Source organism: Rana temporaria, chromosome 3 (genome assembly GCF_905171775.1).
Source record: "Rana temporaria chromosome 3, aRanTem1.1, whole genome shotgun sequence".
Taxonomy (NCBI): Eukaryota; Metazoa; Chordata; class Amphibia; order Anura; family Ranidae; genus Rana; species Rana temporaria.
In genome coordinates, this window is record NC_053491.1 from 31,985,105 (window position 1) to 32,009,501 (window position 24,397).

Genomic DNA, 24,397 nt, shown 5'->3' on the forward strand with positions numbered 1-24,397 from the left:
TTGACATTTACAATTGCAGCAATTTGGAAATTGGATGAAAGGTTTAGCACTGGGAAACAAGTAAGTAAGTAAGAATGGGCACAGTAAAGTTGCAAATGGGCACAGTGAGGCTGCAAATGGGCTTTGTTAACCCTCTTTTTCGCTTACAGTAGCTGCTGCATTCTCACCCTAGGCTTATACTCGAGTCAATACGTTTTCACAGTTTTTTGTGGTAAAATTAGGGCCTCGGCTTATACTTGAGTTGGCTTATACTCGAGTATATACGGTATATATATATATATATATAATACATCTTGTTAGTCAAGCATCTCTTATTTAATAAATCATCACTAAAGAAGATCTTTTTATTGTGTATTTATATACAGCATGGATAGAATGGTGCAATTGTGCTCAGCATTAAGTGAAAAGCTTTTCTCACCTATTGACACCTATTCAAAGGAACATTATCATGGAACATCCAGTTCCCTGATTCCTCAGGAACAAACAGAAAAACATGATATTTATAAGTCAGACAGACTAAGAATTTGAGATACTTCTACTGTTAATGTGAATAAAAAATAAACACACTGCTAAACATACCTAACAGTGGTAATAACCACTTGCCAACCGCCCTATAGCAAGCATACTGCTACAGGGTGGCAGCTGTGCACTGGATCACGTATATATATGTGATCCTGCACATCTGGGTAGTGGGCGCGAATGCCCGTCGTCTGTGGCTTGCTCCTGCTGTGATTATACACAGCGGGAGCCATTACCCCTGTCTCGGTGTCCGCCAGCACTCGCCGATCATTTGGTACAGAGGCAGAAAAGCAATCTGCCGATGTAAACAAGGCAGATCGCCATTCTGCCAGTAGGGAAGGCATGGTGTTCCTGCAAAACAGGGGCAAGGATCCATGTCTTCCCCTAGTAAAAGCACCTCCCACACTATACAAAAACACAGGCTAGGCACACAGTTAACCCTTTGATCACCCTGATGTTAACCCCTTCCCAGCCAGTGTCATTAGTACAGTGACAGTGCATATTTTTAGCACTGATCAATGTATTAGTGGAACTGGTTCCCCAAAAATCGCTGATTACAGCCATAACTAATAAAAAAATAAAACAAAAAATAAAAAACCTTTCATAAATTTATCCTATAGTTTGTAGACGCTATAACTTTTGCACAAACCAATTAATATACACTTATTGGGATTTTTTTTTACCAAAAATATGTAGCAGAATACATATTTTTCTAAACTGATGAAGAAATTAGACTTTCTACATTTTTTTTATTGGCTATGTTTTATAGCAGAAGGTAAAAAAATATTAGCTTTTTTTCAAAATTGTCAGTCTTTTTTTTGTCTATAGCACAAAACAAATATGCAGTGGTGATCAAATACCAAAATACATTTTATTTGGGTACAGCGTCGCACGCAGTGCCGTATCGCAAAAAATGGCCTGGTCATGAAGGGGTTAAATCTTCCATAGCTGGAGTGGTTAATTAACCCTTTAAGGACAGGAAGAATTCCCCCCTTAATGACCAGGCCATTTTTTGAGATGCGGCACTGCGTCACTTTAACTGATAATTGCGCTGTCATGCAACGCTGTATCCAAATAAAATTATATTTTTTTTGGTATTTGATCACCACTGCATTTTTTTTGTGCTATAGACAAAAAAAATGTAAATTTTGAAAAAAAGATAACATTTTTTACTTTCTGCTATAAAACATTTGACATTTATACAGCGATAAATGCTATAAAAATGCACTGATTACTGTGTAAATGTCACTGGTAGGGAAGGGGTTAACCCTAGGGGCGATCAAGGGGTTAACTGTGTTCCCTGCTAAGTGTTTCTAGCTGTATGGGGATGTGACTTACTAGAGGAGGAGACATATTGTTGTTCTTACTTAGGAACAGATGATCTGTCTCTCCTCTCCTGACAGAATGGCGATTTGTTTGTTTACACACACACACATTCTCATTCTGGCTCTCGTGCCCGAGATCGCGCATGGCTGGTGGACATCGCGGCCGCTGGCCACGTGCATCTTGTGCCTTGTCGTGCAGCAGGCGTGCGTGCTAAAGGGCCGATGTACAGCTACGGCAATTAGCGGGAAGGTGTTTAATGATGCCGGCTGGTTGGTAAGTGGTTAAAGTGGTTGTAATCGCAGAAGGTCTTTTATCTTAATGCATTCTATGAAGCAAATATTTATTAAAGTTGTTGTAAACCTCTGAAATGGAAAATTAACAAAGCATATCCCTCTGTAGTGTGTAGTTGCCTCTGTTTAAAGCACCTAGTGTGTCTTCTGTCTGCTGTCTCATTCCTCTGTTATCTGCAGAAGTCACATCTGACAGTCTAGGCAGTCAGTGGTCTCCAAACTAGAGCCAGAGAGACGATTGAGGGACGGTTGTGGCCCTTTGTTTGCCCTTATGTGGCCCTTGCGGGACTATTCCTCCCACTGATATCAATGGTAGGGCACTATTCTTCCCACTAATACCAATGGTGAGGCACTATTCATTCCACTTACATCAATGACAGGGTGCTATAACTTCCACTGATACTAAATATGAGGCACTATTCCTCCTACTGGCACCAATGATGAGACACTATTCCTTCCACTGACACCATCTATGGAGCACTATTCCTTCCACTGACACCAATAATGGGACACCATATCTCCCACTGACACCAATGATGGGGCATTGTTTATTCCCATTGATGCCAAGGCATTTTGTACTCTCACTGTCCACATTCTGACCCCCCTAAAGCCAGAAGAACAGTAAACTGGCTCTTTATTTAGGAAGTTTGGAGACCCCTGGTCTAGGGTGACACCAGACCTTCCCAAGAGATGCCCCACCTCACCTCCAGCATACAGCATGTGATTGACAACCTCAGCTATGCATGTTTTCTTATGAGACTGTGTAGAAGGGGGTGTGTTCATTCCCTCCACTCAGGTCTCAGATTACACCCAACTCTCTGGTCTATTTTGTGCAGTGTGTGATGTCAGATTCCCGCCTCCTCCCTTTTAGAGCTTAGAAATGCTGTGTAAATTCTGGACTTTAAATGGCTGTAGAGAAGGGAAGTCTGCGAATAAACAGGTACAACTTATGTAGGAAGGTTTCACGTGACATTAATAGCTAGATTCACGTAGAGTTAGGTCTGTGTATCAGTAGATACGCCGACCTAACTCGGAATCTGCACCGACCTAGGTTTAAGTGTATTCTCAAACAGAGATACACTTAAACCTATCTAAGATACGACGGCTTGCGCCGTCCTATCTTAGGGTGCAATATTTAGGCTGACCGCTAGGTGGCGCTTCCATTGCGGTCAAGGTAGAATAAGTAAATCACTAGTTACGCCTATTCACAAACGTACGCCCGGCCGACGCAGTACAGATACGCCGTTTACGTAACGCATTAGCAGGCCTAAAGTTATTCCATCAAATAGATGGAATAGTAATGTTAAGTATGGCCGCCGTTCCCGCATCGAAATTCGAAAATTTTAGTCGTTCGTGAATAGGGATTTACGTCGTTTACGTCCACGTCGAAATCAATAGGCCCGTGCGGCGGACTTAGCCGCAATGCACACTGGGAAATGTAGGCGCACGGCGCATGCGCAGTTCCAAAAAAACGCCAATCACGTCGGGTCAAGCCTAATTATCATAAAACACGCCCCCTCAGCCTATTTTGAATTAGGCGCCCTTACACCCGCCCGCTTTAGGCTACGCAGCCGTAACTTAGCAGGCAAGTACATTGTGAACTAACTTACGGCGGCGTAGCCTAAATGCCATAAGCTACGCCGCCGCAAGTATGCGCTCGCCATCCTGAATCTAGCTATAAATATAAGGTTTTACAACCACTTTAAATATTGTACATTATTTATTTTGGTTCCGTAATACAAGAAACTTCCAGACAAATAGTTAGAAAAAAGCTATAATTAATGCAAGCTTACTGCACATAGTAAAATAGAAAATCATAATTCTGGGAAAAGTGACATTTGTATAAGTGCCAGATTCAATGATAAGTGTCACTGAACTGAATTTATTCCTTATATTCCTATCAATTGTATTGTTTTTTTATTAGAAACAGCATTTTTTTTTCCTGAAAAGGTCAGACTCTGGCAATCTTAGAAGATACTTCTACATTTATCAGGCTGGTTTATCACTTCTGATTGATAATCAGGATCAGAGTATTTCTTTCAGTCTTCAGAATCTGATATTGGAATTCATATTGAATTTCATGTCAGAGCAGATCAGTAAATAATTATCTTATCATATTTTTTTTTTTTGTTTCAAATATTTTATTGAATTTTATAATTATCAACACAATTCCATTAACAGAGCATGAACAATAATATAATAGAAATAGATATTCCATTAACCACTTAAGACCCGGACCTTTAGCCAGTTTTTGCGATTCGGCACTGCGTCGCTTTAACTGACAATTGCGCGGTGGTGCGACGTGGCTCCAAAACAAAATTGGCGTCCCTTTTTTCCCCACAAATAGAGCTTTCTTTTGGTGGTATTTGATCACCTCTGCGGTTTTTATTTTTTGCGCTATAAACAAAAATAGAGCGCCAATTTTGAAAAAAAAAACAATATTTTTTACCTTTTGCTATAATAAATATCCCCCAAAAATATATAAAAAAAAAGTTTTTTCCCTCAGTTTAGGCCGATACGTATTCTTCTACCTATTTTTGGTAAAAAAATCGCAATAAGCGTTTATCGATTGGTTTGCGCAAAATTTATAGCGTTTACAAAATAGGGGATAGTTTTATTGCATTATTCTAAAAAAAATGTTTTTTTACTACTAATGGCGGTGATCAACGATTTTTTTCGTGACTGCGACATTATGGCGGACACTTCGGACAATTTTGACACATTTTTGGGACCATTGTCATTTTCACAGCAAATACAATTTGCTGTGAAAATGACAATTGCAGTTTGGGAGTTAACCACAAGGGGGTGCTGAGGGGGTTAAGTGTGACCTCATTTGTGTTTCTAACGGTAGGGTGGTGTGGCTGTAGGTGTGATGTCATCGATTGTGTTTCCCCTATAAAAGGGAACACAATTGATGACGGTGCCACAGTGAAGAACAGGGAAGCTGTGTTTACACACAGCTCTCCCCGTTCTTCAGCTCCGGGGACCGATCGCGGGACTCCGGCGGCGAACGGGTCCGCTGGTCCCGCGGTCACGGTCATGGAGCTTCGGGCACTTAAAGAGGATGTACCTGTACGTGCTTGTGCCCAGCCGTGCCATTCTGCCGACGTATACGTGCAGGAGGCGGTCCTTAAGTGGTTAACAGAACATGTACAATAGTATAGTAGAAAAGGATGTAATCATTCAGGAAAGTAACTCTTATAAATGTAAATGAAAATAGATAACCTGGAGGATTGTAGGATAAGATTATGTAACATGAAATGTCATAATCATAGCTTCATGGCAGCTATTTGATGACAAGTAATTGAGAATTTAAGTTGATTGAAATAATATAATAATCTTATCATATTTTTTATTCCCATATTTTTATTGAAATTATATAAACCTTTCCTTTCTTTTTTTGTTTTGTTTCTTTTTTTTTTTTGTGCAGTCCCTGTCGGAGAGATGCTGGGTATAAATGGTGCCTTGGAGTTACTTTTTAAAATTATTTCCCCTTTTACCAGAAAAAATACGCAAACCATCAAGTAGGTATCCAATTGTGTTTGAAATCCATTTACATTTTTGTTTTCTATATTTACTTTCACAGTATATGCAGTGGCGTAGCGTGGGTTGTCAGCGCCTGGGGCGAGACAAGTAATTTGCGCCCCCCCCAGACCCATGGACTTACCTATTTTCAGCTATCTCCAGTCTGGTCACACGATCCACCATGTGAGACAGCGGTGGCTGTAGGGAAGAGCAGAGCATGCTTGATAATGACTGGTAAAGCCTGGAGTGGTGACATCATGCATATGTTCCTATGTCCCACCTGTTGTTGGCGCTCCCTCCTCTTCACACTCGTGACAGCGCCCCTCTAAATTTTGCACCCAAGGCGGTGGCCCCCCTCGCACCCCCCACGCTACGCCACTGAGTACATGGTTGTATATTATATTTCATTCAAATTTTATTATATTACTAGCTGAATACCCGGCGTTGCCCGGTCTTCCTATCTTAACCTTTTGGGGAGGAAAATCTTTGTAATATAAATATACCCATCTTTTATATAAGGGTGTAGGTAAGGGTTAATTTAACTGTCATATATTTTTATTTGGCATATAAGTAATATGTGTACCAGGTATTATTGAAATATCTCCAGGCGTACAGAAGTTATGTGGGAACATACATTTCCCATTGATTTGCATGGGACTTTAAACAAAAACCCTGACCCTCAAATGGGGGTAGTTAAGGGATAAATTAACTATCCTATAGTTTAAGTGGACATATAAGTAACATGTGACCAAGTGTTATCGAAATATCTACAGCCGCTTGGAAGTTATGAAGTAACATGTATTTCCCATAGAGTTCAATGGGACTTTAAAGAAAAACCCCGACCATGGCAAATGGGGGTGGGTAAGGGTTAAACCACCTATCCTATGTTTGTTGCTGACATATAAGTAACATGTGTGCCAAGTTTCATGTAAATATCTTTAGCCGTTTGGACGTGATGCTGGAACATACATACACACACACGTTGAGTTTTATATATAAATATAGATAACATTATAAGATATAGTACAAACATTGATGAGTTCATATAAATAATACAATTATTTCATCTAGTCAATTTCTATTCAAATTTCTATCTATTTCAATTCAAAAGACTAAACAATGGGGGGGGGGGGGGGGAGAAAAAAAAAGCAAAAAAAGAGAAACAAAAAACATATAACAAGATATAAAATAAAAAAAACTTTTTCAAAGAAAATAAATTTCTTATAAGAAAAAAACACTGCGCAGAAAAAATTCGTAAGTGCTGCCGAGTACCAAAAAATTATAGATACAAATTTATAGAGAAGTTAAAAAGAAGAGGTACGGCGCAAAAACCTGTAAACAAATGTGAGACCCTGAGATATAAACACAAGGTATAAAATAAATAAATGAATACACAAAGTACATAAAAAAGTGACCTGAGTGTACAGGCAATCAAAAACCCGTAATGAAATGTGAATAAATGTTAGTGATAACAAAGTCCAAACTTATCAAGTGAGGGAACAGTGAATATATTATAGGTCCAAAAGATAAATTCTCCAGTGTAAATCGGTGAATCACTAATGGTAAACTCAAAATGTGACATCAAAAGAAATTCATGTGATCTGTCCACCAGATAGAACACCCGAGTGACATAGTGTTGTAGTCTTCTTACCAGAACAAATGACCACAACAGCGGTCAGTATGGACACAGGGTTTGTTTAAAGTCTCCCAGCAAGACTTGGGGGGATCCGGTTCCTAAGTCCTGGATATGGCTTTCACATACGTCTCAGAAGGGAGAGAAAATAAATGATCCCCATAGTGTAAAATTGCTAAAGCAGGGTAATTTATTAAAAGTAATGCACTTACAGAAATATCAGCATTGTGCGCATTGAAAAGGACATCCGCCTGTATGTGCGAGTAATCTCTGCATCTTCTCGTGTCCTCCCGCTGTCTCTGCTTACTGTGTAGGAGACGTGATAGCGTCGGGACGCAGGCCATACCTACGCGTTTCGTCACAAGATGACGTCGTCGGGGATTGGCTGCTCTTTTTAACTTACTATATAACAAGATATAACAAAACAAGACACAAGCAAAAAAAAATGTGTTATTATGTTGACTAATGTTGGTTGATTTAACTAAAGTAAAATTGGTTGCTAAATGTATAACAATTTTTCACTTTGCAAAGAATACTCAATCCAATGTAAGAAAAATTAATACAAAATGATTAGAGTGATCTTCCAAATACTGTGAGGCAAATAGATTTTTCACTTTGGGAATTTTCACTTTGCAAGGAAATCTTTCCCTTAGCTTAGTGAATGTGGTGAAAATTCAATTTGCAAAAAATACCCAATCACATAAAGGAAAGTAGAAATATAAAACAAGCATTTTTCTTGCATGTAATTTGATGGTGGAATTCAGCAGAGCTTCACATTATTCTCTAAGGGCCAGATTCACCAAAGAGATATGACGGCGTATCTGCTGATACGCCGTCGTATCTCTGTTTCTATCTATGCGACTGATTCATAGAATCAGTTACGCATAGATAGCCAGAAGATCCGACAGGTGTAATTGTTTTACACTGTCGGATCTTAGGATGCAATACCGCGGCGGCCGCTGGGGGGAGTTCGCATCGTAAACCAGCGTTGGGTATGCAAATTAGGAGTTACGGCGATTCCCGACGGATTTTCGCGTTCGCTACGTCGCCGCCAGTCTAGTTTCCCGTCGCAAAAAAAAGTTTTTTTGTGCCTTAACTTTACGCAGCAATCGTATTGCTGTATAAAGTATGGCCGTCGTTCCCGCGTCGAAATGTAAAAAATAACGTCCTTTGCGTAAGCCGTCCGGGAATACGGAATTACGTTACGCGCGTCGCCGTTCGGAAAAATGACGTCAACGGCGCGCAAAGCACGACGGGAATTACGGAACGGAACATGCGCAGTAGGTCTGGCGCGGGAGCGTGCCTAATTTAAATGGCACACGCCCATTTGAATTGGCCCGCCTTGGGCCGGCGTAGGTTTTCATCGCAAGTGCTTGGTGAATCAGGCACTTGCGATGAAAACTTGCAGCGGTGTAACGTATCTACGATACGTTACGCCGCCGCACTTCTACGTGAATCTGGCCCTAAGCTCCTTCCCTTGCAAAGTGCAACTTCCTTTGCAAACAGTCTATTTGCCTTTAGTAAATCAACCCCAATGTGTATGCAAAGCCATTTTTATTTATTTTTGGATGGAGCGGAAAAGGATGAGGACGCTTGTTGAATTTTTTTTTCTGTTATCTGTGGCTCTTGCCTGCTCTCAGCCTTTTAACTAAACATAAAGAGAGTGAAAATCTTCGACAGGGACAAACAAAAAAATCTGACTAGGGTTCTTGCTTTTTCCTATTTTTCTAAAGAAATGATTTTTTCCATCCTGGTGCCAATATAGCAGTATGTATGTGGATTGGTGCCCAGTTAGCAAAATTACGGTAAATATTTGATACCGTTTTCCGTTTTCCATTTTCCTGGAGCCAACATGCTATCAAATAAATGCTGCCATGTTGGCGCCAGGAAAATTAGAAACTGTATCAAAAACTTGCCATCATTTTTTTTCCTGATGCCAATCTATATGTATGATGGCATAGACTGGCACAAGGAAAATAACATTTTGGTAGGTATTTCATACAATTTTCTATTTTCCTGGTGCCAACATGGCAGCATGCTATCAAATAAATGCTGTCACGTTGGCGCTAGTAAAATGGAAATATGTATCAAATACTTACCCATAGGCGTGCACACAGGGTGTGCCTGGTGTGCCCAGGCACACCCTAATCACCCCATGCACATTAGTGTTATCGCTCTGTGTAGCAGCAGGAAGAAGGGAAAGATCTCCCACTTAACGACTCTGCCATAAGAGAAGTGTTAATGCTCTTCTCTTTCCCTGTGCTGGCAGGGAGATCAATGTGCTGGGGTCATACATATGTAGACACACACACATGCATGTTAAAGATCCACACCCTAATGCAATAGGCTGCGCACACCTATGTACTTACCGTAATCTTCTTTTTCCAGTGCCACTCCACATGTATGCTGCCATGGATTGGTGCCAGCAATTGTCAGTTAAAGCGACGCAGTGCCGAATCGCAAAAAGGTGCCTGGTCATTGACCAGCAATATGGTCCAGGGCTGAAGTGGTTAAAATGATCGTGTGTGGACTTCACATCATTTTTCGGCTTCTGAAAAATGAAAAAAAAAAAAAAAATCGAACATGATGCATTTTTTAACGACGTTTTAAACAATGTTGTTTTTCGGGTTGTAAAAAATGATCGTGTGTGGGCTAAAATGACGTGAAAAACCAGCGCATGCTCAGAAGCAAGTTATGAGATGAGAGCGCTCGTTCTGTTAAAACTAACGTTCGTAATGGAGTAAGCACATTCATCACGCTGTAACAGACAGAAAAGCGTGACTCATCTTTTACTAACACAGAATCAGCAAAAGCAGCCCCAAGGGTGGCATCATCCGCATGGAACTTCCCCTTTATAGTGCCGTCATACGTGTTGTACGTCACCTCGCTTTGCTAGAGCATTTTTTTAAACGATCGTGTGTGGGCAACGTCGTTTTAATGTTGAAGTTGGAAAAAACAATGTTTTTTCTAGATGCTGAAAACGTTGTTTTTTACAAGCCGAAAAATTATTGTGTGTACGCGGCATAATTGTTCTCTTCACTCCTCCCAAGGCCTCCTGCTCTCTAGCTCACTTGTCACCTCTTCCCATGCTCGCCTCCAGGACTAGGGATGAGCTTCGAGTTCGACTCGAACATGAGTTCGACTCGAACATTGGCTGTTGGCCAGTTCGGCGAACAATGAACAATTTGGGGTGTTCGTGGCAAATTCGAAAAGCCGTGGAACACCCTGTAAAAGTCTATGGGAGAATTATAAAGTGCTAATTTTAAAGGTTAATTTTAAAGTTATTGTCATAAAAAGTGTTTGGGCACCTGGGTCCTGCACCAGGGGACATGTATCAATGCAAAAAAAAAGTTTTAAAAACGTCCGTTTTTTCAGGACCAGTGATTTTAATAATGCTTAAAGTGAAACAATAAAAGTGAAATATTCCTTTTTTATATCGGCGCAGAGTTTCCCTTATTATCCATACCAGAACTGAAGGGCCTGATATGGAATTTGGGGGGACCCCCACACATTTTGTTTTTTAATTTTGGTTCCCTGCACAAAATTTAATTTTTGAAGAAAAAAAAGTCATTTAAAACTACTCGCGGCTATTCATGAATTGTCGGTCCTGGCAATACTGTACAGAGAAAAGTAATTGAAAAAAATGACAGGGTTCCCCCCCAGTCCATTACCAGGCCCTTTGGGTCTGGTATGAATATTAAGGGGAACCCCTGCCATTTTTTTCAATGACTTTTCTCTGTATTGCCGGGACCGACAATTCATGAATAGCGGGAGTAGTTTTAAATGACTTTTTTTCCTTCAAAAATGACATTTTGTGCAGGGAACCAAAATGTTTTTAAAAAAATGTGCGGGGGTCCCCCCAAAATTCCATATCAGGCCCTTCAGGTCTGGTATGGATATTAAGGGGAACCTAGCGCCAATATAAAAAAAAATGGCGTGGCAGACCGCAGGAGAAGAGAGGGGCAGGAGAGCGCCCCCCCCTGAACCGTACCAGGCCACATGCCCTCAACATGGGAGGATGCTTTGGGCATCTGTGACCCCTCAAAGCACCTTGTCCCCATGTTGATGGGGACAAGGGCCTCATCCCCACAACCCTTTCCCGGTAGTTGTGGGGGTCTGCGAGCAGGGGGCTTATCGGAATCTGGAAGCCCCCTTTAACAAAGGGGACCCCCAGATCCCGGCCCCCCTATGTGAATTGATAAGGGGTACAGGGAAAGCCCAGCTTTTTTTTTAAATCACTTCTCCCGGAAAAACGGCCGTTTAAAAACTTTTTTTTACATTGATACATGTCCCCTGGGGCAGGACCTGGGTCACCAAACACTTTTTAGGACAATAACTTGCATATTAACCTTTAAAATTAGCACTTCTGATTTTTCATGTTCGTGTCCCATAGACTTTAATGGTGTTTGCACGTTCAAACACATTTTCCTGCCTGTTCGCATGTTCTGGTGCGTACCGAACTGGGGAGTGTTCGGCTCATCCCTATCGAGGACATTACATAAAGCCTCTCCCATCCTATGGAATTCCCTATCCCAATTTGTCCAGCTTTCTCCTACTCTGTCCACTTTAAGGCCTCGTACACACGACCGAGTTTTTTTTGGCAAAAACCAGCATGAAACTTGCTGGGAGATATTTTTTTGCCGAGGAAACCGGTCGTGTGTACATTTTCGTTGAGGAAACTGATGAGAAACTCAACGAGCCAAAAATAAAGCATGTTCTCTATTTCCTTGACGGGAATGGAGAAAATTGGCTTGTCGAGTTTCTCGACGGCTTCACAAGGAACTCGACGAGCAAAACGATGTGTTTCGCCCGTCGAGTTTCTCGGTCGTGTGTACGAGGCCTTAGGCGATCCTTGAAAACCCTTCTCTTTTGAGAAGCCTATCCTGCCTACACCTAACAACTGTATTTCCACTTTCTCTATCAGCTCATCCCCCACAGTTTTCACCTTTTGTATAACTTGAACCTTCCTTTTATAATGTAAGCTTTAATGATCAGGGCCCTCTGATTCCTTGTGCATTGAATTGTATTGTAACTGTACTGTCTGCCCTCGTGTTGTAAAGTGCTGCACAAACTGTAGGTGCTATATAAATCCTCTTTAATAATAATAATAATAATAATAATAATAATAATAATAATAATCTATTTACTAATGCTACAAGCATAAGGATTACAAATAGTTGATGAAGATTGAGAGTTAAAGCGTGGGTTCACCCCAAATTTTTTTTTTAACATTACATTCAGGCGAGTTGTTAGAATGACAATCGGCTGTTTTTTTTTAAAACCTTGCCGTACATACCGTTTTATTTATATATGTTCACCGCGGCTTCCGGGTATAATCTGCGGGACTGGGCGTTCCTAATTGATTGACATGCTTCCGACCGGCACATACATCGCGTCACGAGTTGCCGAAGGAAGTCGAACGTCGGTGCGCAGGCGCCGTATAGAGCCGACTCGCAGTCCGGCTTCTTACGGCAACTCGTGACGCGCTGTATGCGCCGATCGGAAGCATGTCAATCAATTAGGAACGCCCAGTCCCGCAGATTATACCCGGAAGCCGCGGTGAACATATATACATAAAACGGTATGTACGGCAAGGATTTAAAAAAACAGCCGACTGTCATTTTAACAACTCGCCTGAATGTAATGTTAACAATTTTTTTTTGGGTGAACCCCCGCTTTAAAGGGGTTGTAAAAGGAATGTATTTGTTTTCATAATAAGCATCCTTTACCTGCAGACATTCCTCTTTTCACTTCCTCATTGTTCGTTTTTGCTCAGAAGTTGCTCTATTTCTTCTCTGTTCTGTTCACTTCCTGCTTGTCTGATTTGACTGACCACTGTGAAGGGAGGCTTTACTGCGGTGGTCAGTAACGTGCTCGCCCCCTCCTGGGAACTACATCTGTGCGGCAGGACGCTCTCTACATATTAGAGACTTCAAGGAGGTGTGAATTACTGGGCGTGCGGCAGTTCATACTGGGAAATGTAGTTCTTACATGAACGAGCGATGCAAACCAGGAAGTGAATGAGAGAACAGAAACTAGAACGCCGGAGGTGATATAGATGAAGGAATTTAATAAAATACGAGTATTTACTCGTTTTTTAACAGAATCATTACACTATTCTGTCTGTCTACCTTTTAGGCAAAAAAAAATGTTTCCTTTACAACTCCTTTAAGTTCCGAATATAGTTTAGAATATACAATATATATACAGTACAGACCAAAAGTTTGGACACACCTTCTCATTCAAAGAGTTTTCTTTATTTTCATGACAATGAAAATTGTAGATTCACACTGAAGGAATCAAAACTATGAATTAACACATGTGGAATTATACATAACAAAAAAGTGTGAAACAACTGAAAATATATTTCATATTCTAGGTTCTTCAAAGTAGCCACCTTTTGCTTTGATTACTGCTCGGCACACTCTTGGCATTCTATTGATGAGCTTCAAGAGGTAGTCACCTGGCGCAGCACCCCATCACACTCCTTCTTGGTCAAATAGCCCTTACACAGCCTGGAGGTGTGTTTGGGGTCATTGTCCTGTTGAAAAATAAATGATGGCCCAACTAAACGCAAACCGGATGGAATAGCATGCCGCTGCAAGATGCTGTGGTAGCCATGCTGGTTCAGTATGCCTTCAATTTTAATTAAATCCCCAACAGTGTCACCAGCAAAGCACCCCCACACCATCACACCTCCTCCTCCATGCTTCACGGTGGGAACCAGGCATGTAGAGTCCATCCGTTCACCTTTTCTGCGTCGCACAAAGACACGGGGGTTGGAACCAAAGATCTCAAGTTTGGACTCATCAGACCAAAGCACAGATTTCCACTGGTCTAATGTCCATTCCTTGTGTTCTTTAGCCCAAACAAGTCTCTTCTGCTTGTTGCCTTTCTTTAGCAGTGGTTTCCTAGCAGATATTCTACCATGAAGGCCTGATTCACACCGTCTCCTCCACAAAGTTCTAGAGATGTGTCTGCTGCAAAAGGTGGAAGAACCTAGAATATGAAATATATTTTCAGTTGTTTCACACTTTTTTGTTATGTATAATTCCACATGTGTTAATTCATAGTTTTCATGCCTTCAGTGTGAATCTACAATTTTCATAGTCATGAAAATACTGTATATACAGTAATTGTTTTATTTTTAGGTAAGACAACATTCTTCACCTTAGTGTTGGTACAGTGTTTATTTGATAGCCTTTTCATCTTAATAATCAGCGGTTGTTTCTCTTTCCCTCTGCTCTGCGACCTTACTGAGAAAGACGCACAGTGTTGAGTTGTACATTGACAAATGACTAGATAAGCAGGAAGTGAACTGATAAAAGAAGCAAACTAATACAAGTGCTAAAAAGGCAGCTCCTCTAAAAGTCTATAGACAAAGAAAGCAATGCTAAGAAGCATTTTCCCAAAAATTGGGTATAATTGTCTATAATTTTTTTTCAGGGTGTATACCCTTCTTCAAGATCCAAACAGTATTAATATCTTGCACCTTAAAGAAGAGGATTTGGATGTTATTTAAAATAAAAAAATATATCACGGACAGTATTCAATTGTTTTTGTAAGTTAAAGGGTAACTCCACCTTCATGGGGGGGAAAAAAATAGCAAATAAAGAAAAATAATATTGTGTATACAATTGCAACACAAGGCATGTTGTAATTGAAATTGGATTTGATTGAGTCTAGGCCTCAGTCCTTAACGGTCACCTTAGTGAACCTGGTTTAGCAAATCACCATTCAGACAAAGTAACATGTTTTTGCTGTGTTGGTATCAAGATTAAAGCAATACTATAACACGTATAATATGATTGAGGCTCGGTTCACACCATCACTGCATCCGTCTCACAGCAGGGGTTCGGCGTGTCCTGGTTCACTGTTTCAGGTCTGATTTCAGCACGAATTTTGGTCTGAATTTGGACCTGAAATGGACCAAAAGACCCATGCCCTGTACACATGATGAAAGCGGTCTGATGGATTTTTTCATCAGATATCTGATGAAGCTGACTTTCATCAGTCTTGTCTACACACCATCAGTTAAAAAAACGATCGTGTCAGAACGCGGTGACGTAAAACACGACGTGCTGAGAAAAATGAAGTTCAATGCTTCCGAGCATGCGTCGACTTGATTCTGAGCATGCGTTGATTTTTAACCGATGGATTTCCCCACAGGCGATCGTTTTTTTCTATTGTTTTTTTTAAACATCAGATAATTTTAAAACAGGTTCTACGTTTTTTCACCGATGGGAAAAAAACTGATGGGGCCCACACACGATCGGTTCGTCTGATGAAAACGGTCCATCAGACCGTTTTCATCAGACGAACTGATCGTGTGTACGCAGCATAACAGTGTTTTTTTGCCAAACGCACCGGACCTGCTGCGGAGATATGTGAACCGGCTCCATAGAGAGCCGGTCAAAATCTCCAGCTTTTGGGAATTGTTCCCTGCAATGGTGTGAACCCAGCCTGAAGGTGAGACTAGGGTTGCCGCCTCATCCCTTTAAACCCAAACACATATGAATTACACAGGTTCTGAGACAAATCTAATCAAGATAAGGCACCAAGTGAGTTTATTTACCACCTTAACCTCCCTAGCGGTATGATTATTTCAGATTTTAGGTGCTGAAAGCGGTACCATTATTTGCAAGAAAATTCGGCGTTTTATACTGTAGGCCTGTAATTCTTAGGAATAACTCACTTAAATCTGTCCAAACAAGAGTCTAGTAGGCATCCCGGGTATGATATTTTAAAAAAAACAAAATTATAAATTATAATATAATAAATAATTATAACAAATAATAATATAATTATAATACAAATTATTCAATAATGTAATCAACTCAAAATCACTGAAATGTGCTCAGTTGCAGAATTGTCGCTGTCATTACTTCTATTTTTTTTATGACAAATTTCCCCACAAATCGCTATCGCTCAATTCTGCAAGTGATTATAATTTATTATCACTGTTTTCTAGCTGCTCTAAAACCATTTTTGACATAAAGGGACACTTTTGGTTGCTATGGACAATCTACAGTTTGCAGGCAGAAAGAACAGTTTTTGTTATATAAAAGTACATGTAGGACACTGGGCAGACCACTAGGGACAAAGGGGGTGTGTATTTTTTACATACAGTACTGTAATCTATAAGATTACAGTATACTGTATGTAAGTTGTTTGTTTACCTTTTTGAATTTGGCGCCGTTCTTCGCCCCCGTGCACCGTAACGTCGCAGGGAACGGAGATCGGCGGCACACAGAGGCACTGTGTGAATCGAGCGAGGTCCCGCTCGCTCACACAGCGCAGTGGCATCGCTGGATCCAGGGACAAGGTATGTAAACCATGCCTGTGGATTCAGCGAGGCGAGCCCGAGTCTGACTCGGGGTTACCGATCGCAGCACAGAAATTTAACCCCGAGTCAGACTCGGGAATACCGCCAGTGGGGTTAATCAGCTATGGAACCTGTATTCACTTTAGTTTTCGTTTAATTTGCTTCTTTTTTTTTTTGGAATTTCTAAAATTCGCAAATTTGAAAATTTCAAATTGTTCAAATTCTCGGATTTACAAATTTTTTAATTTACAAATTTTCTAATTTTCAAATTTAGAATTTTCGTATTTCACATTTTTGAATGTTTGAAAATTCGGAATGCTAAAATTTGAAAATCCGTACATTCAAAAATGTGAAAATTCGGAAATTAGAAAAACTATATAACTAATAACTAACTACTGTAATAATAACTAACTATTAAATTATAGGTATTGGAATTTAATTTCAAATTTGGCTGTTAGTGAATGTAACGAATACAAATTTATATGAAGTTACAAATTATGTAAAATAACGAATGCCGCATCTACAAAAGTTTTTATTATTATTATTAGGGATGTCCCGAAAACGATACTAGTATCGGTACCGATACTAAGCATTTGCGTGAGTACTTGTACTCGTGCAAATGCTCCCGATGCTTCCCCCGATACCCCCCCCCCCCCCCCGAGAGTGGGCGGAGAGGGGGCGGAGAGCGGAGCAGAGCAGTCCTCGGGTATGGAGGAGAGGAGAGCTGCTGCCGCTGCCTCCTAGTCCCCAAAGAGAAAGCCAAGGCCCCCCCCCACCGCTGCCGTCTAGTTGATTAGCGCTTGCGGAACATAACAGCTTTCATTTGAATAGCTGTGTGTTCCCTGCCGCGCCTCGTCATATATAGCCCCTCCCCCTTGTCCGGGCACTTTGATAGACAGATCACCCGTCCCAGGATTGGGGGGTCAAGAGAGATGGGGGCTGAGAGAGATGGGGGCTGAGAGAGATGGCGCTGAGAGACAGAGGGGGGAGCTGAGAGACAGAGGGAGGAGCTGAGAGACAGAGGGGGAGCTGAGAGACAGAGGGGGGCCTAGAGACAGAGGGGGGAGCTGAGAAACAGGGGGGTCTTAGAGATAGAGGGGGCTGAGAGGCAGAGGAAGGGGCTGAGATACAGTGGGGGTGGGGCTGAGAGACAGGGGAGTCTGAGAGATAGAGGGGGGCTGAGAGACAGTGGGGGGGCTGAGAGACAGGGGGGGTTGAAAGACAAGGGGGTCTGAGAGATAGAGGGGGCCTGAGAGACAGTGGGGGCCTGAGAGACAGTGGGGGCCTGAGAGACAGTGGGGGCCTGAGAGACAGTGGGGGCCTGAGAGACAGTGGGGGCCTGAGAGACAGAGGAGGGAGCTGAGAGACAGAGGGGGGAGCTGAGAGACAGAGTGCATTAAGGTGAAAAACCTTGAGACTTTACAACTCCTTTAAAGTTCAAAAAATAACAGACTTATTGGCCGAATCACCAAGTGAAAATAAATGAAAAAGGAATAAAAAAACAAAAAAACAAATGCAACCACTGCATTAAGGGATTGGTACTGTAAACTGCAATATTTAACATTTTTGCTTTGGTTGTAGAAATGCTTTGTTGCATAAGGCCATACTTTTGAGAAACCATATAAAGTGTCGAGAAATAATGCAGAACAATCAAATCTGCGAAGAACGAAAACACTTTTGGTCATAATTTGATTATTTTTAGTCAATTTAACTGTAATGAAATTGGAAAAGAAAGCAATTGAACATGTTGAAATGTTTGATTGTTTTAAATGAGGGTCTAGTGTGTGGAATATGAAACAATTTTTTTCCCCCAATCCGATCCAATTAGAACACATTTGTAATTATGCTCATCATTTTAATTAAATACTAAGAAAATGAATAAAAAGCAGTGTAGTAAATTAAAAGAAAACACTCCCAATGGAAACAGAAATAATAAAAAAAAAAAATATTCACAACTGTTTTCTATGTGTGCCAGGCTCAAAGTGTGTGTGACAAAGGGAAAATACGATCTGTAACTGACATACATGATTGTAATAGTGTTAGAAACCTGTACCCACTTCCACTACACAATTACATTTAGGTTAAAGGGGTAGTAACCGCTTGCCGACCAGCTGCCGTCATTATACTGCGGCAGGTTGGCACGGCTGCATGAATCGCTGTAGATATAGGTCGGCCGCTTTAAGAGCGATAGGTGGGACATGCCTGCGGCGTGACGCCGAAGCCGATGTCCTCCGACCATCCACGATCGCCTCACAGAGAGCCAGAATGGGCATCTGTCAATGTAAACAGATCCCCGTTCTGACAGGGGAGTAGAAAGAGATCTGATGTTCCTAGTAATTAGGAACAGCGATCTCTCTCTTCTCCCAGACAGTCCCCTTCCCCCACAGTTAGAAACACCTCCCTAGGGAACACTTAACCCCTTGATCGCCCCCTAGTGTTAACCTCTTCCCTGCCAGTGACATTTACACAGTAATCGGTGCCTATTTTTAGCTCTGATCACTGTATAAATGTCAATGTTACGAAAAAAGTGTCAACGATCTGTCCGCTGCAATGTCGCAGTCCTGCTAAAAATCGCAGATCACCGCCACTACCAGTAAACAAAAAAATCCCATAAATCTATCCCCTATTTTGTAAACGCTATAATTTTAGCGCAAACAAATCAATATACGCTATGGGGGCTATATTCAGTAAGAATCGCCTATCTTTAGGCGGGCATAGCGTATCTCTCATATACGCTACGTCGCCGTAACTTTGAGAGGCGAGTCCCGTATTCTGAAAGAATTTGCGCCCGAAGTTACGGCAGCGTAGCGTAAATGTGCCGGCGTAAGCGCGCCTAATTCAAATTGTGAAGAGATGGGCGTGTTTTATGTAAATAAAGCATGACCCTACGTAAATGACGTTTCTAACGAACGGCGCATGCGCCGTCCGTGAACGTATCCCAGTGCGCATTCTCCTAATTACGCCGCAAATAGTCAATGTTTTCGACGTGACCGTTAATTACGCAAAGCCCTATTCGCGAACGACTTACGCAAACGACGTATACGACGGAGAATTCGACGCTGTCCCGACGTCCATACTTAACATTGGCTACACCTCATATAGCATGGGTAACTTTACGCCGAAAAAAGCCTTACGTAAACGACGTAAAAAAATCTGCCGGGCGCACGTACGTTTCTGAATCGGCGTATCTAGCTCATTTGCATATTCTACGCGGAAATCAACGGAAGCGCCACCTAGCGACCAGCGTAAATATGCACCCTAAGATATGACAGCGTAGGAGACTTACGCCGGTCGTATCTTAGAAACATTTAAGAGAATCTCAATTTGAGCATACACTTAAAGATACAATGGCGCGGATTCTGACTTACGACGGCGTATCTACTGATACGCCCGTCGTAAGTCTTTGTGAATCTAGCCTATTGTGTTTTTTTTTAACCAGAAATATGTAAAAGAATACATATTGACCTAAACTGATTTATTTTTTGGGATATTTATTATAGAAAAAAGTAAAAAATATTGTTTTGTTTTTTCAAAATGTACGCTCTTTTTTTGTTTATAGCGCAAAAAATAAAAACCACAGAGGTGATCAAATACCACCAAAAAAAAGCTCTATTTAAGGGGTCCAGAGCTGCAGGGTGCTTTGTATTTAAAAGCATCCAGAGGTGCAGGGTGCGTAATGTAAAAGAGTCCAGAGGTGCGGTGCTATGTAATGGGGTCCAGAGGTACAAGGTGCTGGAACCCCACATCCCATCATTAACCGCCACCGTGCTGCCCCAGCCCCCCCACCCCCTCCCGGGCTGCTCAGTCTAAAATGCCCGGGTCTATTTTTTTGTCCCAGTCCGGGCATGCCTGGAATTCACTATTAGAATGGGAGTTGCTATTCTTATTATTTAAAGACAACCCATATTACTGCTGCACTAAACAGTCGCAAAATGTCTGTTCCGACTGTTCTTCAATATAAAAAAAAAGCATAAAAAAATTAATAAACGGTTAAATTCATTTTTGGTTGGCTGAACAAGCTTTCTATTAATACAAAACATTGTGCAGGGCTAGATAAGTGTTCCAATGTTTCTCAGTAACAGTTCAGCATTGTTATGTGAGGAATGGCAGACATGTGACTGAGAAGCGAGTAAACAAATGTGTCCCCGATCTACCGGTGAGGAGCGAAGATTAAAAATGTATATAAAAATAAATAACTACAAAGTACAGAGAAACGCAATGACAAAAGATAATCGGCCATCCTATTTATTACTGTGATTAAGTGGTCTAGACATCCAGCATTTGGCATCCCTTACGTGTCAGTGGTTCAGGTTCAACTTGTTTGTTGAAATGTATAATGAGCGCCCAGCTGGGTGTTTTGCCCTTTTCAACCTAAACGCGAGGTGGTTTATGTGCATCGGCTCCTATTAAAATTCAGAAGTATTAAATACATTGTTCAAAAATATATTTAAACCTCAAAATAATGGTCTTGCATAGGATGCTGTAGGTTTTGCAGTCTAATGTTCTGGGTTATGAGCCAGCCATAGGCCTTGTACACACGGTCGATCCAAACCGATGAGAATGGTCCGACGGACCGTTTTCATCGGTTCACCGCTGAAGTGGCCTGATGGTCTGATGTGTGTACACACCATCGTTCCAAAAACCAATCGGGTCAGAACGCGGTGACGTCAAACACACGACGTGCTGAATAAAACGAAGTTCAATGCTTCCAAGCATGCGTCGACTTGATTCTGAGCATGCGCGGGTTTCGAACCGATGCTTTCTGTACTAACCATCGGTTTGGACCGATTGGGCAGCGGTCCATCGGTTCGGTTTTGAAGCATGTTTTAAAATTTTGGCCCCAAGAAAAACAGACCGATGGTCTATACACATGGTCGGTTTGGACCGATGAAACTGAACTTCGGTCCATTCTCATCGGTTTTGTCCGACCGTGTGTACGGGGCCATAGGCTTTTACCAGTGGTAGGTTGAGGTTCGATATATTTGTTGAATAGGGAGAAAAAATAGAGGTGGCTATAAATATTAGTGGGTGGTTAATTATTAGTGTTGCTCACGAATATTCGCATTTCGAATATTCGCTACGAATATGGCATATTCGAATATTCGCGAATAACTCGAATTTCGCGGCCAAAATTCGCTATTCCGAATATTCGTATTTTTTCAAATTTATTTTTAAAACAGATCACATCCTATCGACGTCTAAAAGCATTGCTGGTATGATTAGAGACCCTGGGCCGAGTAGCTAAGCTGAGGCGATCCTTTTATGTTGCCGAATATTCGCAATCGCGAATATTCTATTTCCGAATATTCGCCAATACTTTCTCCGCCCTTCTTTTGCATCAGAGCCAATCAGAGTTCTCCTACCACAGTTGTCAAAATCTTGCCATCAATTTCGCATTCGCATTAGCGAAATTTCGATAAAATATCACCAATATTCGATTTCCGAATATTCGCGAATACTTTCTCCGCCCTTCTTTTGCATCAGAGCCAATCAGAGTTGTCAAAATCTCGCAATCAATTTCGCATTTCGCATTCGCATTAGCGAAATTTCGATAAAATATCACCAATATTCGATTTCCGAATATTCGCGAATACTTTCTCCGCCCTTCTTTTGCATCAGAGCCAATCAGAGTTCTCCTACCACTGTTGTCAAAATTTCGCAATCAATTTCGCATTCGCATTAGCGATTTTTTTTTTTTATAAAATATCACGAATATTCGATTTTAGCGAATATTTCACGAATATTCGTCTATATATTCATGATATATCGCGAAATCGAATATGGCGTATTCCACTCAAAACTATTAATTATACAGGCTGAAATGACTATAGACAGAACGGACTCAAAGCCTAGAAACACCTGTAGCTCCCGGTTATAAGTAAAGGGTCGCTCACACATGGATAACGTAAGGCGGAGCTATGGGCTCCTTCAGAAAAAAATAGTCCCGAACTCCATTGGCTGAAGATATATGGAATAGTGAAAGACTTTGTCATCTGGTTTTGAGATTCAGAAGAACCCTTTGTTTGGGACACCTATCTTCGGAGTATTCGATCGATTGTGCTGACAACTGTTATGCCCTGTACACACGATCGGTTCATCCGATGAAAACGGTTTGATGGATTTTTTCATCACATATCCGATGAAGCTGACTTTCATCAGTCTTGCCTACACACCATCATTTAAAAAAACGATCGTGTCAAGCCTCATACACACGACCGAGTTTCTCGGCAAAAACCAGCAAGAAACTTGCTGGGATTTTTTTTTTTGCCGAGGAAACCGGTCATGTGTACATTTTTCGACGAGGAAACTGTCGAGGATCCTGTCGAGCCAAAAAGAGAGCATGTCTTCTTTTTCCTCGATGGGAATGGAGAAACTTGCCTTGTCAAGTTCCTCGACAGCCTAACAAGGAACTCGACGAGGAAAACGATGTGTTTCGCCCATCGAGTTCCTCGGTCGTGTGTACGAGGCTTCAGAACGCGGTGACGTAAAACACAACGACGTGCTAAGAAAAATTAAGTTCAATGCTTCCGAGCATGCGTCCACTTGATTCTGAGCATGCGTTGATTTTTAACCGATGGATTTCCCCACAGACGATTGTTTTTTTCTATCGTTTTTTTAACCTTCAGATAATTTTTAAACAGGTTCTAAGTTTTTTCACCGATGGGAAAAAAACTGATGGGGCCCACACACGATCGGTTCGTCTGATGAAAATAGTCCATCAGACCGTTTTCATCAGACGAACCGATCGTGTGTACGCGGCATTAGGCCTAGTACACACGACCGAGAATCTCGTCAGGAAAAACACGTTGTTTTCCCTGACGAGATTCTTGGCAAGAAACTCTTGCCGCCGGAGTGTACTGACTGTACCGCGGTTCTCTTGAAAGGAAAGAACGCGGTGACATCATCACGTATGACGAGCATGCGCTCGTCACATTCGATGCCGTCGCCGCCATCTTGTTTCACCCTACCTATGCCGTGGAAGCTTCCGCGCATGCGTCAAAGTCATTTCGAGCATGCGCGGGTTTCCACGGCGACAGGTAAGTATACACACGCTCGGGTTTCTCGTCGGGAAACAGGCCGACAAGAATCTCGACAAGAAAAAAGAGAACAGGTTCTCTTTTTTTCTCATCGAGATCCTGGCCAGAGTTTGTGACGAGAAACCTGAATGCCTCGTACACACGAACGGGAATCTAGTTTTCTTGCTGGTTTTTGCCGAGAAACCCGGTCGTGTGTACAAGGCCTCACAAAGGGAATCGATAAGGATCATCCCTGGAGGTCTCTACAGGACGCCATTGATGATCACCTGTGTCTCTGCTGAGCCTGTTTGACCCCCCCTGAAGGGCAGTCACAGGCTTGTTGGTAAGCCTCCCTTTTTCTTCACTGGTGGTGGGTCTTCACATGCATTGGATTACAGTATTGAAGAAACACAGGAATATGTTTTCTCACAGGAGTTTTTTTCCCATATGAACTTTTAAAATATATTGGACATTTATGCTTCTGGAAAAATGGTCAAATATTCCCATAGACACACTCCTAAACCTTGTGGACAGCCTTCCCTGAAGAGTTGAAGCTGTTATAGCTGAAAAAGGGTGGACCGACTCAATATTGAACCCTACGGACCATGACTGGGATGCCATTAAATTTCATGTGCGTGTAAATGCAGGTATCCCAAACAGTGGTGGCTGATGTTTTTTTTTTTTGGACGGGGTGGCAAAACCTGGTTGGTCGGTGGGCTGGGGCATCAACCCCCACCCCACCTATGGGTGACGGGCAGTGGCC

At 41.7% G+C, this 24,397-nt stretch overlaps 1 protein-coding gene across 1 annotated transcript in view; it reads left to right on the forward strand.

Annotated features, from left to right (window-relative positions):
* The window catches only part of AGBL1 (AGBL carboxypeptidase 1), an 863,343-nt gene that overhangs the window by 112,495 nt on the left and 726,451 nt on the right, over nt 1-24,397 (forward strand). The window contains exon 5 of the mRNA XM_040341533.1: nt 5,566-5,659. Within this exon, the coding sequence (XP_040197467.1) occupies nt 5,566-5,659 (94 nt within the window). The remainder of the gene's footprint in view (nt 1-5,565; nt 5,660-24,397) is intronic.